General features: G+C 46.8%; 1 protein-coding gene across 1 annotated transcript in view; it reads left to right on the top strand.

Annotated features, from left to right (window-relative positions):
* Positions 1-16,547, top strand: part of SMCHD1 (structural maintenance of chromosomes flexible hinge domain containing 1) — a 1,054,086-nt gene that overhangs the window by 952,495 nt on the left and 85,044 nt on the right. The window contains exon 45 of the mRNA XM_082259552.1: positions 11,957-12,027. Within this exon, the coding sequence (XP_082115678.1) occupies positions 11,957-12,027 (71 nt within the window). The remainder of the gene's footprint in view (positions 1-11,956; positions 12,028-16,547) is intronic.

Below are 16,547 nucleotides of genomic sequence, written 5' to 3'. Positions count from 1 at the left end.
CTACGGTCTCTTTCTTCTGTTTTATGATTTTCTTTTCTGCAATTGTTTTTTTCTTTCTTTGGATGACGACGGCGTTGCGGAGCTGGGAGTCGCACTGGTCGTCCTGGTGCTCCAGGACAGAGGGCCTTATGGAATCCCAGCCTGCCATAAAGCATTTAGCAGGCTATGCGTACGCCCTGGCCTCGCAAACGACCTGTCCCTGTCCTCAGGGATTAAAAGCCCGGTGGCCACCTCGCTTTGATGTCTCAACCGTAGTTCCGTGCGTTGCTAGCGTCCTGCGTTTTGGCTGACGCCACCTGACCGCCTGGGGTGGGAGGCTTCCCGTTGATGAGAGGCGCCCACGCCATCGGGTACCGTAAGTACATTCTGTGAGGGGGCTCGGTCTGGGGATGGCAGTCTGATGTGTCTGTGGTATGCCCTCATGTCTGTGCGTTCGAGGCTCACCTTACTCCCGGTCCCTGCGGGGGCTCTACCACGTCTGGGACGCTATGTGGGGGGTCCCTATCCTGAGTGACACTATTTGTGGTGTGTTTGGGTGCAGACATGTGCGGCGGCCCGCTGTGGGATTAAAAACCGCGGGTCCGCCATTTTAGGTGTGGGCAGCTGCTTGGCTTCACTATGGGCACTTGTGCAGCTATGTATGTAGTGTGTTTTGGCGCCTTCAGGCGCCATCTTGTGTGTGGCAATGTGTTTTCTTCAGTACACATGTCGGCGGCCATCTTCCCGGAGCCTCCCATTGCTTTCTATGGGCAACCATTTTCCCTTAGCCTGAGTAAATTTCACGGGGTCTATCAGTATAGTCCTTCATAGCTGTGTACTGTGGTGGGATCGCCGTGCGATTTAAAGGGCCAGCACCATAAAACTTTTTTCTTTATGGAGTCCCAGGACAGCAAATTTCCCCCAGCTTTGGTTGATGATTCAGGCTCCTCTGAATCTTCTGCACTGACTGCTGCACTTGCGACTTTAGCATCCAAAGTGGATCTTTTGATGGCTGAACGGGATTCTAGGAAAAGGCCTAGGTTTTCTCACTCCTCTGATTCTGAGTCTGATATGGTTGCCGTAGATAGTGTGCCCCTTGAAGGGTCTCATTCCTTCCAGTCTGAAGGGGAGGCGGAGGACGAGGGGGGGGGGGTTTATTCCCCCCCTGGAACGGTCGGGGAACGCGCTGCTATGGCTGTGCTGATTACTGCTGTGAAAGATACACTACATTTAGAGGATGAGCCCAATCCTCCGGGCAAGCAGTCCTCTTTTGGTACCCGCAGATCCCGAAAGGCGGCTCAGTTGTTTCCTTGCCCCGCTGAGTTTCATGAGACAGTGAATGAACAATGGGGCAATTTGAAGCGCAATTTTGTGGTGCCAAAACGGTTTCAACTCTGCTACCCCTTTGCGTCTCCTACGGATTCGCGCTGGTCTGTGGCTCCTAAAGTGGATCACACTGTGTCCAGATTGAACAGGGCCACTCTGGTACCCACCAAGGATTCTCCGGTGTTTAGGGACCCTACGGATAGGAGGCTGGAATCCCTTGCCCGCCATGCCTATATGGTTGCGGGTTCCATGCTGAAACCTATTTTTGCCTTCGTCATGGTGTCTCAGGCTGTGGCTGATTGGACCAAGGTGCTCAGGCGCACCCTCGTGGCTGACTCTGCCCCTCCTGCTACTTTGGAGATGGTGGACCAGATTAATCAAGCGGTTATGTATTTTGTGTGACGTGGCCCTGGATGAGGCCCCGTTGGCGGCGCGCTTGTCTGGTGTCGCGGTACTTAACCGTCGCTTGATTTGGCTAAAGAGCTGGTCGGCTGACCGGACTTCCAGGAAAACGGTGTCCGACATCCCTTATGCGGGGATTCGTTTTTTTGGGGAATCCCTGGACGAATTGGTTAAAGGAGTCACTGGGGGCAAGAGAACTCTGCTGCCCCAGAATCCTAGGGGTAAGTTCTTCTTCGATAAGCGGGGCCCTTCCTTTAAACCGAACCAGGGATCCTTTCGTGCCTTCAAAGCACAAGAAAAGGGGAAACCCTTCAAGGGCCACGGTGGCCAGAGGAAGCCCTGGGCGGGCAAGCCAAAAGCCACACAGGCTGGAGCGGCGGCCCAGTCCGCCACTGCCTGAAGGGGCGCCCTCACCCATTCCAGGGGTGGTGGGACGTCTGCGCGGTTTTCTCGATCCTTGGCTGCTCCGGATTCCGGACAGGTGGGTTCAGGAAATAATTCGACCAGGATACAAGATGGAATTCCTTTCGCGACCAGCGGACAGATTGGTTGCAAGAACTTCATCAGGCGGTTCAGGATCTTCTCGCCCAGGGGGTGATAGTCCCGGTGCCGCATCGGGACAGTTTTCGGGGGTTTTACTCAAATCTTTTCACTGTGCCCAGAAAGGAGGGCAAGGTGCGTCCGATTCTGGACTTGAAAGCTCTCAACCGCTTTGTGTGCGTTCAGAAGTTCCGCATGGAATCACTCCGCTCGGTGGTGGCCTCCCTGAGACAGAGATTTCCTATCGACCTAAAGGATGCGTATTTACACATCCCCATATTCGAAGGTCATCAGAGGTACCTCCGATTCGCTATCGCGGAGGAACACTATCAGTTTGTGGCGTTACCTTTCGGTCTCGATTCGGCTCCCAGGGTGTTTACCAAGGTACTGGCTCCTGTTCTGGGCCTATTACGAGCACAGGGCATTGCGGTCTTGGGATATCTGGACGATATCCTGTTAAGGTCGAGTGCCAGTCAGAGCCTGCTGGGCGATCTGTCCACTACGGTACAGACGCTCCAGGAGTTCGGGTGGACCATCAACGTTCAGAAGTCGACTTGGTCTCCTTCGGTTCATCTCCCATATTTGGGGATGGTCCTGGACTCCGCCCAAGCGAAGGTTTTTCTGCCGGAGGACAAACTCCGGACCCTGCAGGACGAGGTCAGGTCCCTCAGGGACGAGTCCTCGTCACTCAGGACCTGTATGCGGTCCCTGGGGTTGATGGGGGCGATACCGTTTGCACAGTTTCACACGCGGTCTCTCCAAGTGGAGATACTGGCCAGATGGGACAGGTGCCCTCAGTCATTGGACCTGAGGGTGTCTCTGAGTCACCAAACCAGAGTGGATCTTCTGTGGTGGCTCCAGTCCCCGGCCGTAGTGGAGGGGAAATCCTTCTGGCCGTTGCTGTGGACGGTGATTACCACGGATGCCAGCCTGTCGGGCTGGGTGGCGTTCTGGGCAACCTGTCTGCCCAGGGCACTTGGTCGATGGAGGAATCCTCCCTGCCGATCTTGGAATTGAGAGCGATCAGGCTGTGCCTGCTCCATTGGTCGGATCGTCTTCAGGGCCATCCTGTACGGGTGCAGACGGACAATGCCACTGTGGTGGCTTACATCAATCACCAAGGGGGCACCAGGAGTGCGCGGGCGGCCCAGAAAGTGCCTAGAATTCCATCTTGGGCCGAGACTCATGTCCCGGCGATTTCGGCAGTTCAAATTCCGGGTGTGGAGAATTGGCGGGCCGATTATCTGAGCCGCCAGACCCTGTACCGGGGGAATGGTCCCTGCTCCCGGAGGTGTTTCAAATGCTGTGTGCGAGATAGGGATCCCCAGATGTGGATCTTTTCGCGTCCCGGCTAAACAACAAGGTGGGAAGGTTCGTGGCAAGAACGCGCAATCCTGTGGCAGACGTCTCGGATGCGCTGGTGGTGCCTTGGCACCGGTGTCGTCTGATATATGCCTTCCCCCCGATTCAGCTGTTTTCCAGGTTCCTTCGCATGTTGGTCTCGGAACCAAAGTTGGTGATTCTGCTGGCCCCGGACTGGCCGCGCCGGTCTTGGTACGCGGACATCATTCAACTGGCCGTCGAGCCTCCATGGCGGCTGCCGTTACGAGACGATCTACTGTCTCAGGGACTGATCTTCCATCCTGCTTTACAGTCGCTGGCTTTAACGGCGTGGCTGTTGAAAGCCAGGTCCTGAGAGACAGGGGTCTCTCTCCCAAGGTCATTCCTACTCTGCTCAAGGCTAGGAAAGCCTCGTCTGGTAAGATCTATTACCGTACCTGGAAAGCCTATTTTGCCTGGTGTGAATCCTGGGGCTTCCTTCCTCGCTCCTACTCGGTGGCGAGTGTGCTAGCCTTCCTACAATCTGGTGTGGACCAGCGCCTTGCGTTGACCACGATTAAGGGCCAGTTGTCTGCACTGGCCATCCTTTTCCAGCGCCTCTTGGCGTCTAAGTCTTTGATTCACACCTTTATTCAAGGTGTGCATCATTTGGCCCCTCCTCGGAGGGCGCCTCTACCGCCTTGGGACTTGAACTTGATTCTGTCCGTTTTGCAACGTCCTTCCTTTGAGAACATCAGGGAAATTTCTGTACCTCTGTTGTCAAAAAAGGTTGCTTTTCTAGTGGCGATCACTTCTGCCCGCCGAGTGTCGGAGTTGGCGGCCTTGTCTTGCCGCTCCCCTTACCTGCTGATTCACAGGGATAAGGTGGTCTTGCGACCTAACCAGTCCTTCCTTCCTAAGGTGGTTTCTGATTTTCACCTTAATGAGGACATTGTTTTGCCTTCGCTTTGTGCGAATCCTAAACATCCTAAGGAGTTTGCCTTGCATTCCTTGGATGTTGTCCTTGCGATCAGGGTTTACCTGTCGTCCACTGAATCCTTTCGAAAGTTGGATTCTCTTTTTGTCCTTCCTGAGGGACCTCGGAAGGGTATGGCTGCGTCTGCGGCGACCATTTTAAACTGGATCAGACAGACGATTGTACAGGCCTATTCAATTAGGGAACGGGTGCCGCCCTTCCCTGTCAAGGCGCACTCTACCAGAGCGATGAGTGCCTCATGGGCCTTCCGACATCAGGCTTCGGTGGCCCAGGTGTGCAAGGCTGCGACTTGGTCGTCAGTGCACACCTTTTCCAAATTTTATAAACTTGATGTTCTGGCATCAGCTGATGCCTCCTTTGGCCGCAAAGTTCTCTGTGCGGCAGTACCTTGAGGGGACCCTGGTTTTGCGGGTCCCTGACTGTTGGGGTAGACTTTGTTTTTAACAAGTCTTATGCCTAGCTTACTCCTATGGATAAGAGGTCAATACCCATTGGTGAAGACTGAATGAGTGGGCGGCGACTGTCAGAGGACTCAGAGAAAGGAATTTTACGGTAAGATTTTACAAAAATTCAGGTTTTGTTGGCTATTACCTCTGCTCACAGAGTATCTGAATTGGCGGCGCTATCCTGCCGTTCACCTTATCTGGTGGTCCACAGAGATAAAGTGGTACTTCGACCTAATCAATCGTTTCTTCCTAAGATGGTTTCTGATTTTCATTTGAATGAAGACATTGTGCTGCCTTCACTCTGTCCTAAGCCCAAGCATCCCAAGGAAATTTCCTTTGATGTGGTTCGGGCAATTAGGGTTTTTCCTGGCGGCTACTGAATCTTTCAGGAAATCAAAATCTCTTTTGGCTGGAGGGACCTCGAAAGAGATTGGCTGCGTCTGCCGCGACCATATCCAGAGGGATCAGGCAGACGGTGGTACAGGCTTATTCACTGAAGGGTCAGGTTCCACCTTTCCCTGTGAAGGCACATTCTACTAGGGTGCTGAGTGCCTCATGGGCTTTTCGCCATCAGGCGTCGGTAATGCAAGTTTGCAAGGCGGCAAATTGGTCGTCTGTGCACACGTTCACAAACTTCTACAAAGTAGATGTGTTGGCATCGTCGGATGCTTCTTTTGGCCGCAAGGTTTTGCAGGCTGCTGTTTGAAAGAGAAAATATTCTCTTTGAGGGTGTAAGTTTTCTAGGTGAGCTCCATGTTCACTGTTTGGCTAAGTTTAGCTTTTGGGGAATTACATTCTTTTTATGTGTTTTTTCCCACCCCTCATGCAAATACTGCTTTGGGGACGTCCCAATGGTCAAGAAGAATATGGAGCTGCGTCTGTCAATGAACGATAGACCGAACTAGATTTTTGACTTACCGTAAAATCCTTTTCTCTGAGGTTCATTGACAGGCGCAGCACCTGCCCCTCTATTTCTGAGTGGGATGGGGTTTTTTCTTCTTAACACTGCTCGCAACAAAACTGAATCCTATAGCAGAGTTAGTGGGTGTATGCCTGCAGGGACTGCCCCATAAGATGGTAAAGATTTTTCCTTCTTAGTGTCCTACTCCTGTAGGGGGCAGCATAACCCAATGGTCAAGAAAAATATGGAGCTGCGTCTGCCATTGAACTTCCGAGAAAAGGATTTAACGGTAAGTCAAAAATGCAGTTTTTCTTTTATTACATACTTTTGTATACAGTTTTTGACACAGTTCTTTATAGCGGACGGATATTATTGATTTATACACTGAATATTTATTGTCACTGATTAGAAGTATAAGTCCAGCCATACACGGAGCAAATTTCTTTCCTGCAACCACAAGTTGCTGGAAAGAAATTTGCTCAATTCCCCCATCAACACAGAGACAGTGTTGATGCGGGAATCCCTCCTGCTGGGCCATTGTGATTCAGACAGTGATTATTGCTAGTGGCTGTATCTGCCGCTAGCGATAATCCCAGGTAAAAAACGGCATGCTGGTTGTACCCAATTCGAATTGCCCGCGATTCAAACCGTGTATGGGCCTGCCTTAGATTATGAAATTATTGTTTATTATGTTTATATCAATATATAAAGATGTAATAAACTTTTTAAGTATTTATATTTTTTGTAATTTTTATATAGCTGAGTGGGTTTGTCTTTTTGTTTTTGTTTTTTTGTTTTTTTTTTAGCATATAATATTTACTCACCTTATATTTTGTGCATGCTTTTTTCTGCATTCATATCTCATAAATTTGTTGCACTATTTTGATGTTTGTATTATGAGGGGATGGACCAAGATACCTGCTGTTATTCCTAATGTAGACTAAGGGCCTGTTGAGCTTACTGAACATTTAATTCAGTATATAGAACTGATATTGCACAGTATTCTCAATTATCATAATTCATATGATTATTGCTTTTAATGATTGTGCTTTGATGTACTTCTTAGATTACGAATGAATAAATTCGGAAGATCTTTACTTTTCAAATGTTCCCACAAAGAATAAATGTTTTGTTTCAATCGCATGAGATTTTTTAGGCCATGTTAAACTGTACAAAAAGAGTGATGTCATGTTCATATCTTGAAATGTGCACGAATATTCCTAATTTCAAATAAATGCATGGAACATTTTCACATTTAAACCTGTGAGTAATGCTTGGGCATTGATCATTGCTTTTTCCTGGACCTCCTCATGTCAGCCTACTATGGGTCAGCTCCGCCCCTCTGACCCCTTTAGGACAACCTCGAACTAGCCTTTAAAGTGTGGCTGTCTCTAGGAAACTGTTCTCCTCGCTCCGGACACCTTAAAAAAAAAAAAAAAATGTTACCTTTCCTTGTGGCCTTCCCAGGTTAAGCCTCTCCTGGGCAAAGCCTCTCCTGGGCCTTAACAAAGGGGTGGGCCAGTGCATTCCACAGGGAAATAAATTTAAAAGAGCAAAACTAAACCCTGGGTGGCTAAACTCCAACATAAAAATGTATATTAGAGCTAAAGAAAAGGCCTTCAAAAAATACAAGACTGAGGGGTCATTGGCAGCATTTAAGCATTACAAAGAGTGTAATAAGAAATGTAAAGACAAAATCAGGGCGGCTAAAATAGAACACGAGAGACATATAGCGGAGGAGAGTAAAAAGAACCCCAGGAAGTTCTTTAAGTATATAAACAGTAAGAAAGCGAGGTCAGAACACATTGGCCCCATAAAAGATGATAAAGGAAAAATGGCCACAGAGGACAGAGAAAAGGCGGAAGTGTTAAATAATTTCTTTTCTTCAGTCTTCACAAAGGAATCGGGGGGCTACACGAACCTTGCTTGTAAGGCCGAACTAAATAATACACCTCAGGAAGTGCCGCCATGGCTAACAGAGGATAGACTTAGAGCTAAACTAGAGAAACTTAACATAAATAAATCCCCGGGACCGGATGGCTTGCACCCGAGGGTTCTTAATGAGCTCAGCCAGGTGATTGCCAGACCATTATTCTTGATCTTTAAGGATAGTTTACAGATGGGTATGGTGCCAGCTGATTGGAAAAAAGCCAACGTGGTACCAATATTTAAAAAGGGGCCGAGATATATCCCGGGTAACTATAGGCCGGTCAGCCTAACATCAGTAGTCTGCAAAATTTTGGAAGGGATGATAAGGGACCACATACAAGACTTTAGTAATGAAAACGGTAATATAAGTAGTAATCAGCATGGATTCATCAAAAATCGTTCGTGCCAAACCAATCTATTAACCTTCTACGATGAAGTGAGCTGCCACCTAGATAAAGGTAAGCCTGTGGATGTGGTGTATCTGGACTTTGCAAAGGCCTTTGTCACCATTCCCCACAAACGCTTACTGTACAAACTAAGGAAGGTAGGTATGGACCATAAGGTGAGTACCTGGATAGAGAACTGGCTCCAGGGTAGAGTCCAGAGGGTGATGATTAATGGGGAGTACTCGGATTGGGCGGGTGTGGAAAGTGGGGTCCCCCAGGGTTCTGTCCTGGGACCAATCCTGTTTAATTTATTCATAAATGATCTAGAAGAGGGGATATCTAGTACAATCTCAGTATTTGCAGATGATACTAAATTAGGCTTGCCAATATCTTCTATGCAGGATGTGGAAACCTTGCAAGAGGACCTGAACAAAATAACGGGGTGGGCAGCTACATGGCAGATGAGATTTAATGTTGAAAAATGTAAAGTAATGCACTTGGGGGCCAGAAACCAGAAAGCAAGCTACTCAGGGTACTATTAATCTTTATGGCATTTATTTCCTCAGGTGATATCCTGCTGATAGCGAAGTAGGGGTGCTGCTGCTAGGTAACGTTCTAGCCTGCAGGACCCTCTAGAGCTTGGAGTATCTTGTCAATTTTTAGTAGATTTAAATTCAGTCTATTTAAGTCCTGGATCGCTGTTCATTGCAAGCGAAGGTCATGTCCATCCTTCGGGTCCTGGTATGCTTTTTGTTCATGGCACCCGCCCCAGAACCCTCTTTGAGGTACTATCTATCCTTAGGGCATTCGTTTCCTCAGTGATATCCTGCTTATAGCTACGTAGGAGTGCTGCTGCTAGATAACGTTTTAGCCTGCAGGACTCTCGAGAGCTTTCATCTTGTTAATTTTTAGTAGAATCGAATTCAGTCCACTTAGTCCTGGATCGATGTTTAGTGCTAGTTAAGGTCATGCCCATCCTTCGGTGGCCTGGGATCCTTAGCATTTTATGCAGAAGGAAGGTGTAGGACAGACTCTGTCTATTAGCAAGTGATGTGTGCTTGCTTGGTCTTCCTATCCTCCACCATGCCTGGGCTGGGGGTGAAGTAGATGACATGAATTTATTTCTCCTCTACAATGAGATTGCCATTCTTCACTGCTGAGAGGTGGTTCTTCCCAGTTCCATTAGCCCACTTGTATTGACCCTCTGCCTTTCGCCAGTGCCGTGGGCGCTAGGAGGCTAGGCCCAATACTAGCCTTAGAGTCTTCGTGTGATCTTGTGGTGACTTCTTGTTAGATTACAATTGGCATGGGCTCTATTGACTGACCCAAAAAGATCTTTCAGGCATTCCAGTAATTTGGATGGGCCAGAACCTCCAGAGATCGTCTCTGGGACTAACTCACCTTTTGGAATATCTGGATATTCCTGCACACAGCTCAGAACAGGGGCTCTTTTCTGACTGATAACTCTCTCTCTTCCTGGTTCTGCTCTTTTCTGTAACAGGCCTTAGTCCTAGGGTAATGTCAGGTGGGGCAGTTCCTGTGCACCCAGGCAATGTGTACGCCAGGGTGTCTCAGTCTTGGAACAAGTAACTTGCCTATTGCTGGGATTTAGAGGTTTGTCTCTAGAGCATAGTTTCCCCTCCTTTTCTTTTAGATGGAGTTAGGAAGGAGAGTATGGTTGACGTTTTTGTGGTTTTTGATCTCCGTCTTGCCGCTCCAAACTAGTGTCTACACAGGGCAGTCCTTGGGATTGGGGTGCTCAGTGTGTGGGTCTTTATGCCAAGGATTAGAGAGGGCAAGACTCAACCTCAGTTTGAGTCTGTTGAAACCAGAGGCAGTCTCATTTGTTCTGATAGCAATTCAGTCTCTTTTAGGAGGTCAGGGGATGTTTTTTGACAACAGGACCATGGTAATTTGCTTAGTCCACCAAGAGGTAGTCAGGAGTCTACCACTCTAGAGTGTATTGTGCTGATTTTATCCTTTGTTCCGAGTGCAGGTTTTATCTTGGAGGGTATTAAATCTTCCAGGGTCATAGTTTTGCCAGTCTGATTGACCAGAAAATTCATAGATCCCTGTGAATTGACTCTCAACCTGGAACAAGGGTGGTTCTTCTTAAAACTTTAGGTTAAGCTGCCCATAGGTCTGGTAGGGTCAGCAGGGATATTCCAGTGTCCTTTCTACTTTTCCTGGTCCTGGGACTCTCAGACCATAGGTCAGGGTGCCTTGGCTAAAATGTGGAAGCTCCACCTGGTGAGGTTTTTCTGTCCAATTCTGCTGATTTTCAGGATGATTCAAAGGATTCGTTAGCCATTTCGACTATTGTGCTGCCATGATTTCATACTCCAGGAGACTAGTATTTCCATTCAGATTTTGGAAGGCAGAAATGGATGGTCTGTAGGTTGAAATGTGGTACCGGTGATCATTTTATTTTGCCAGAGGGAATATAGGCTCCATATTGTAGAATCAAGAAATTCAGACTATTCCACTTATCACCACATGTGTCAGTCTTCTTGCGCGATTCTTCACGGAAGAAATGGGATTCCTTGTCTCCTTCAGGTTCAGATTTTGTTGTATGCCACCAAATTGGTTAGAGAATGATGTGGCATTCAAGTCATTGAAAACCCTACATCCTGTGGCAATGGATACTTGCTTCTCTAAAGAATATCAGGATTATGCGTTTTTGTAAAAAAATAAAAATTCTTCTTTTAGGTCTTTTCGGCCAGATGGCTTTTTTCCCAAGTTCCAACATTCCACGGACTACGTTCCAAGTGAACTGAGAAACCTCTCTTTTCAGAAGATTTAAGAGAGAGAATATGAAAAGGAATTTAATCTGATTCTTCCCCTTCGGCCTACTTGGGATCAGTTTGGTCTTTTCAAGGGGAATGACCACTTGGTGTCCCAAGTGGGTTTAGGGGAGTTTCATGGCATTGGCAGGGGCTAGTCCTTCCTGAACAGTCAGGATGGTTCAGTTTGACTAGCTCCCTGCGGCTTCCTCTGTCTTCAGAAATTACGGCACATTGCACAAAACTAGGGCAGTTCCTTGAGCATATAGACCAGGGGGTTGGCAGAAGTAGAATGTAAGCATCAGGCTATGCTGGTAAACACTTTCATTCACCACTAAAGAATGGGCCTAACCTTGTTGCCTTCTGAGGAACTTTTTCATATGATTTTCTGCGGCTGTCTCTCGTGTAAATAGGTTTAGACAGCAGGTTGAGTTATTTTGTAGTCTTTATTCCCTCCCTTCCTGAAATATTGCTTGGTATGTCCCATAGTAGGCTGACATGAGGAGGTCCAGGAATAAGGAAAATTGTTTTCATACTTACCGTAATTTTCCTTTCCTGGATCCTCCTCATGTCAGCCGAGGATTTTCCCACCCAGGTCTCCGTCACGAGGCTTGTAAGGGAACAGTTTCCTAGGGGAGACAGCCGCACTTTAAAGGGTAGTTAGAGGTTGTCCTAAAGGGGTCAGAGGAGCGGAGCTGACCCATAGTAGGCTGACATGAGGAGGATCCAGGAAAGGAAAATTATGGTAAGTATGAAAACTATTTTCTTTGTGAATTAACAAATAGCCAGTAGCCCCCCTAGTTAAACAATTTAAGCAAAACCTAAAGTTGCATTATATAGCACACCATAGCACAATAAAATGAATCGAACCTGGCTCTAGGGATAACAGAACTTTTAAACAGCTTGGGACTACTGACAATGCTTACCTGAATTCTTTTTCTTTATAGTTTTTGGAATGTTTTTAGGAGATACAATACTCTTGGATAATCTGGAAGCTGCTAATGAATACAGAAAACAGGTAAGTGCCTTCATCTTTAGCAGGTACAAATTGAAAATGCTCCCATTTCAAAGTATATGAGCATATGGCAAGACACTTTTAACAATATGAGAATAGTATTTATAAGCTGGGGTTTGGTCAGGCTTAATGGGTATTTATAAAATAAAAATACCACTCGTGCCAATTCACCCCCTACTTTGCAGCAGCTATATCCAGCCAATTGAAATAAGTTACAAATAACACAAATTATGTGCTAGACAGCGCTTGCAACCCAAAACAGTTAGTGAATACAATAAATGCTACCACAAAAAGTATGAATAAATAATAGGTGCTAAATATTAGGTCCATAATAATAATGTAATTTCTGTGTTCGATATTCCACAAATAATTATGACAGTCCATAAGAACGTGAAGATGACACTTGTGTCTTGACATCAGAAATCACATCTTGTCGTGCTTTATCACCACATGCCCATGTAAATTATTCTGCACTCACCAGATTGTATTACCACCTTGGTATATAACAAGAGAAGTCAGCCATGCTTTGTGGTCATTCAAGGACCAGATCACACCACTGGATGAATGCCTGGGGTGGGTATCCTCTCCTCATGGACAAATGAATCAGTATTCCAATAGCTCAAATGGCCAGGACCAAAGGCTGACACCAAAAAAACATACAAAAGGATGTGTACCCAATCTGTCTGGTCTCTTAGGAAGCCTCCTAACAGTTTGTGTGCTTTCTACCTGGACTGGATATGACCTTAAGCGGAAATCTCGGTGCATCATTTCCAATCCAGGTGGAGATGAGAGGTCTCCTTTTCTCTCTCTTCAAATTTTTGGTCCTGGCCATTTGAGCATGCATTCCAAAACACTGGAAATCGCCTTCACCTCTGACAGTACAGCAATGACCTAAACATGTTGAAGACATCAGAATAAATGGAAAAGCTGACTAACTCACTGAAAAAAAACACACTTTAAATTCTTCATCCTGTGGTTCTATTGGACTGAACACTCTTATATGGATGAGTTCAAACCGCTCCTTTCTGTATGAGCTTGTCTGCCCCAGCATAACCCCAACTCCTCCCATTAACTTACCTCTCTGTCCTCTCTCTTCTTTTTCCTTCCCTTTGGTCACTCAGAATGTGGACCAGAGGGATCTCCTTCCCTGCCTAGTGCACTACCCCTCCTTAACCCTATTACCCACTTATCACACCATTCCCATTAAGGCAGGCCCCACCTTACATGTATATTTGGGAATGGGACTTCTTCAGGAGGAGATGGCATTAGGCAGTAGTGACCCCAATCGGAGAGGAAGGCAGGACTGCTCTCCGTGCTCAGAGAGTGTGGGAGGATGCCCACGCCTGAGGGATGCAGGCTGTCATCCCTGCGAACACAGGTACAAGGGGATTGGCTGTTGTTGCACCAGTGGAGTCAAGTGTGTGATGCGGTGGGTGGAGGCATACCATTGCCAACAGCAACTCCAAGGCAGACGGTTCTGCTATCTAGGAAAGCCACTGAGCTTCCACTAAGAGGATGCAGCCTCCCAGAGCATTTAGAGGGAGTAAGTCACTGGGAAGGAATAGCTGCCAAGGAAATGCGACCAAAAGTATCCAGTGCCCTGCATTGGATGTGACCAACCGTTTGGTGGAAAAATGTCCGCTGTTGTCCTTGACAACAGGGCTTGTATGTTTCACCCTCCAGTTTGAAACAAAGTGTGGGTATGTGACAGAGCAAGACCCTGCCACTGTATTAGGAGGACTTAAAAGAACACAGGGTTCTAACAAATTCAGAGTAAGGGGGCTCCATGGGTTAATTCAGAACAATGAAAACAAAACTTTTGTTTCTCTCCAGGTTGTGTAATTCTCAGATCAGAGTCTGGAGTCCAGAGGCTGAAAATTATCTCCTCTGGCACCCTGTTTATGAAGCGGAGAACTGGGCTGCTTGTAATCTTGTGAGATATTGTGAGATTACAGTGCTGCACAGTTAAAAAAGTGAAACCGAAGATAAAAAGAACATATAATGACATGTATAGACACATAGTACACCCCTCAGTTTTTTTTTATATTTTATTATATCTTTTCATGCGACAACACTGAAGAAATTTGACTTTGCTACAATGTAAAGTAGTGAGTGTACAGCTTGTATAAAAGTGTAAATTTGCTGTCCCCTCAAAATAACACAACACAGAGCCATTAATGTCTAAACCACTGGCAACAAAAGTGAGTACACCCGTAAGTGAAAATGTCCAAATTGGGCCCAATTAGCCATTTTCTCTCCCCGGTGTCATGTGACTCATTAGTGTTACAAGGTCTCAGGTGTGAATGGGGGTGCAGGTGTGTTAAATTTAGTGTTATCGCTCTCACTCTCTCATTACTGGTCACTGGAAGTTCAATATGGCACCTCATAGCAAAGAACTCTTTGAGGATCTGAAAAATTGTTGTTGTACATAAAGATGGCCTAGGCTATAAAAAGATTGCCAGGACCCTGAAACTGAGCTGCACGGTGGCCAAGACCATACAGCGGTTTAACAGGACAGGTTACACTCAGAACAGGCCTCGCCATGGCCGACCACAGAAGTTGAGTGCACATGCTCAGTGTCGTATCCAGAGGTTGTCTTTGGGAAATAGACATATGAGTGCTGCCAGCATTGCTGCAGAGGTTGAAGGGGTGGGGGGGTCAGCCTGTCAGTGCTCAGACCATACGCCGCACACTGCATCAAATTGGTCTGCATGGCTGTCGTCCCAGAAGGAACCTCTTCTAAAGATGATGCACAAGAAATCCCGCAAACAGTTTTCTAAAGACAAGCAGACTAAGGGCATGGATTACTGGAACCATGTCCTGTGGTCTGATGAGACCAAGATAAACTTATTTGTTCAGTCAAGCGTGTGTGGTGGCAACCAGGTGAGAAGTACAAAGACGAGTGTGTTTTGCTTACAGTCAGGCATGGTGGTGGGAGTGTCATGGTCTGGTGCTGCATGAGTGCTGCCGGCACTGGGAAGCTACAGTTCATTGAGGGAACCATGAATGCCAACATGTACTGTCACATACTGAAGCAGAGCATTATCTCCTCCCTTCAGAGCCTGGGCCGCAGGGCAGTATTCCAACATAACCCCCAAACACACCTCCAAGACAACCACTGCCTTGCTAAAGAAGCTGAGGGTAAAGGTGATGGACTGACCAAGCATGTCTCCAGACCCAAGCCCTATTGAGCATCTGTGAGGCATCCTCAAATGGAAGGTGGAGGAGCGCAAAGTCTCTAACATCCACCAGCTCCCTGATATCGTCATGGAGGCGTGAAAGAGGACTCCAGTGGCAACCTGTGAAGCTCTGGTGAACTCCATGCCCAAGAGGGTTAATGCAGTGCTGGAAAATAATGGTGGCTACACAAAATGGACACTTTAGGCCTAATTTGGACATTTTTCACTTAGGGGTGTACTCACTTTTGTTGACAGCGGTTTAGACATTAACCTCCCAAGCGGTATTCCCAAGTGTGGCTCAGGGTTAATATTCAGTGCCAAAAGCGGTAACCCCGAGCCACACTCGGGATTACCCCAGAATGATACTCACCTTCCCCTGCGATCCCCAGCCTTCCTCCAGCCGTCCTCCCGCTGCGTGTTCGGCCGATGCCGACACCTTCTTCCAGTTCCCTTCCCTGCGAGCGCGGCGTCGCAGGGGGGTGGAACCAGCGGGAGATTACACTGTATCATGTTATTTTTTATTTATTTTTTTTAATCTGTAAGGATTACAGTTTTGTAACATGCCATTTCACCTAGAGGCTTTTCTGTGCCCTGCCTGTACTTTTTGCGGTACTTTGTGCCTGGAAAATTGAAAACGTCCATGGCGTCCAAAAAGCGTTCTTTTAGCTCAAAAACGCTTTTGAACGAACTGGAAAACAGCGACGGTGAATCAGAAATATTTGAAGAACTGAACGATAGCGATTCGTGGGAAAATTCGTTATCAGGTACTAAAAGTGACAACAGCGACGATTCTGCGACTGAGCTTAGCGATGTGTGGACTTTGTGCTCTATTGACTGCAGAACGGATCAGGCAGCGCCCCCAAGATTCCTATTTACTGGAGCACCTGGTATGAAAGTTGACGTTGACCATGACAACCTCTTGGCATACCTACAATTATTTATGACTGATGAGGTTATTGAAAAAATAGTTACCGAGATCAACCAAAAAAAGAGCAACAATTGGCTACGCATTGGAAGTTTGCAAGATGCAGAAAGTGGGAACCACTGACCAAAGATGACATTTGTAAATTTCTGGGCCTAATAATTTATCAGGGAGTGGTGGGGAAACTCCTGCAGAAGTGGTATTGAGCAACCAATACATTACTTGCCACTCCATTCTTTGGCACGGTCATGTCAGAGTACAGATTCTCCCTCATAATGAAATATCTCCACTTCGAAAACAATGAAGAATTTGATGAAATTTATTATTATATTATAATTTATGATTTAGTGTTTCAAACTTTATCATACCCAGGATGTCTACTAGACTCTTGTTTGGATAGATTTAAGTGAGTTAATCCTAAG

Source organism: Pelophylax lessonae (assembly GCF_965119305.1).
Source record: "Pelophylax lessonae genome assembly, chromosome: 5".
Taxonomy (NCBI): Eukaryota; Metazoa; Chordata; class Amphibia; order Anura; family Ranidae; genus Pelophylax; species Pelophylax lessonae.
Note: the sequence above shows the minus strand (reverse complement) of the source record. Positions and strands in the feature narration are given on the sequence as shown.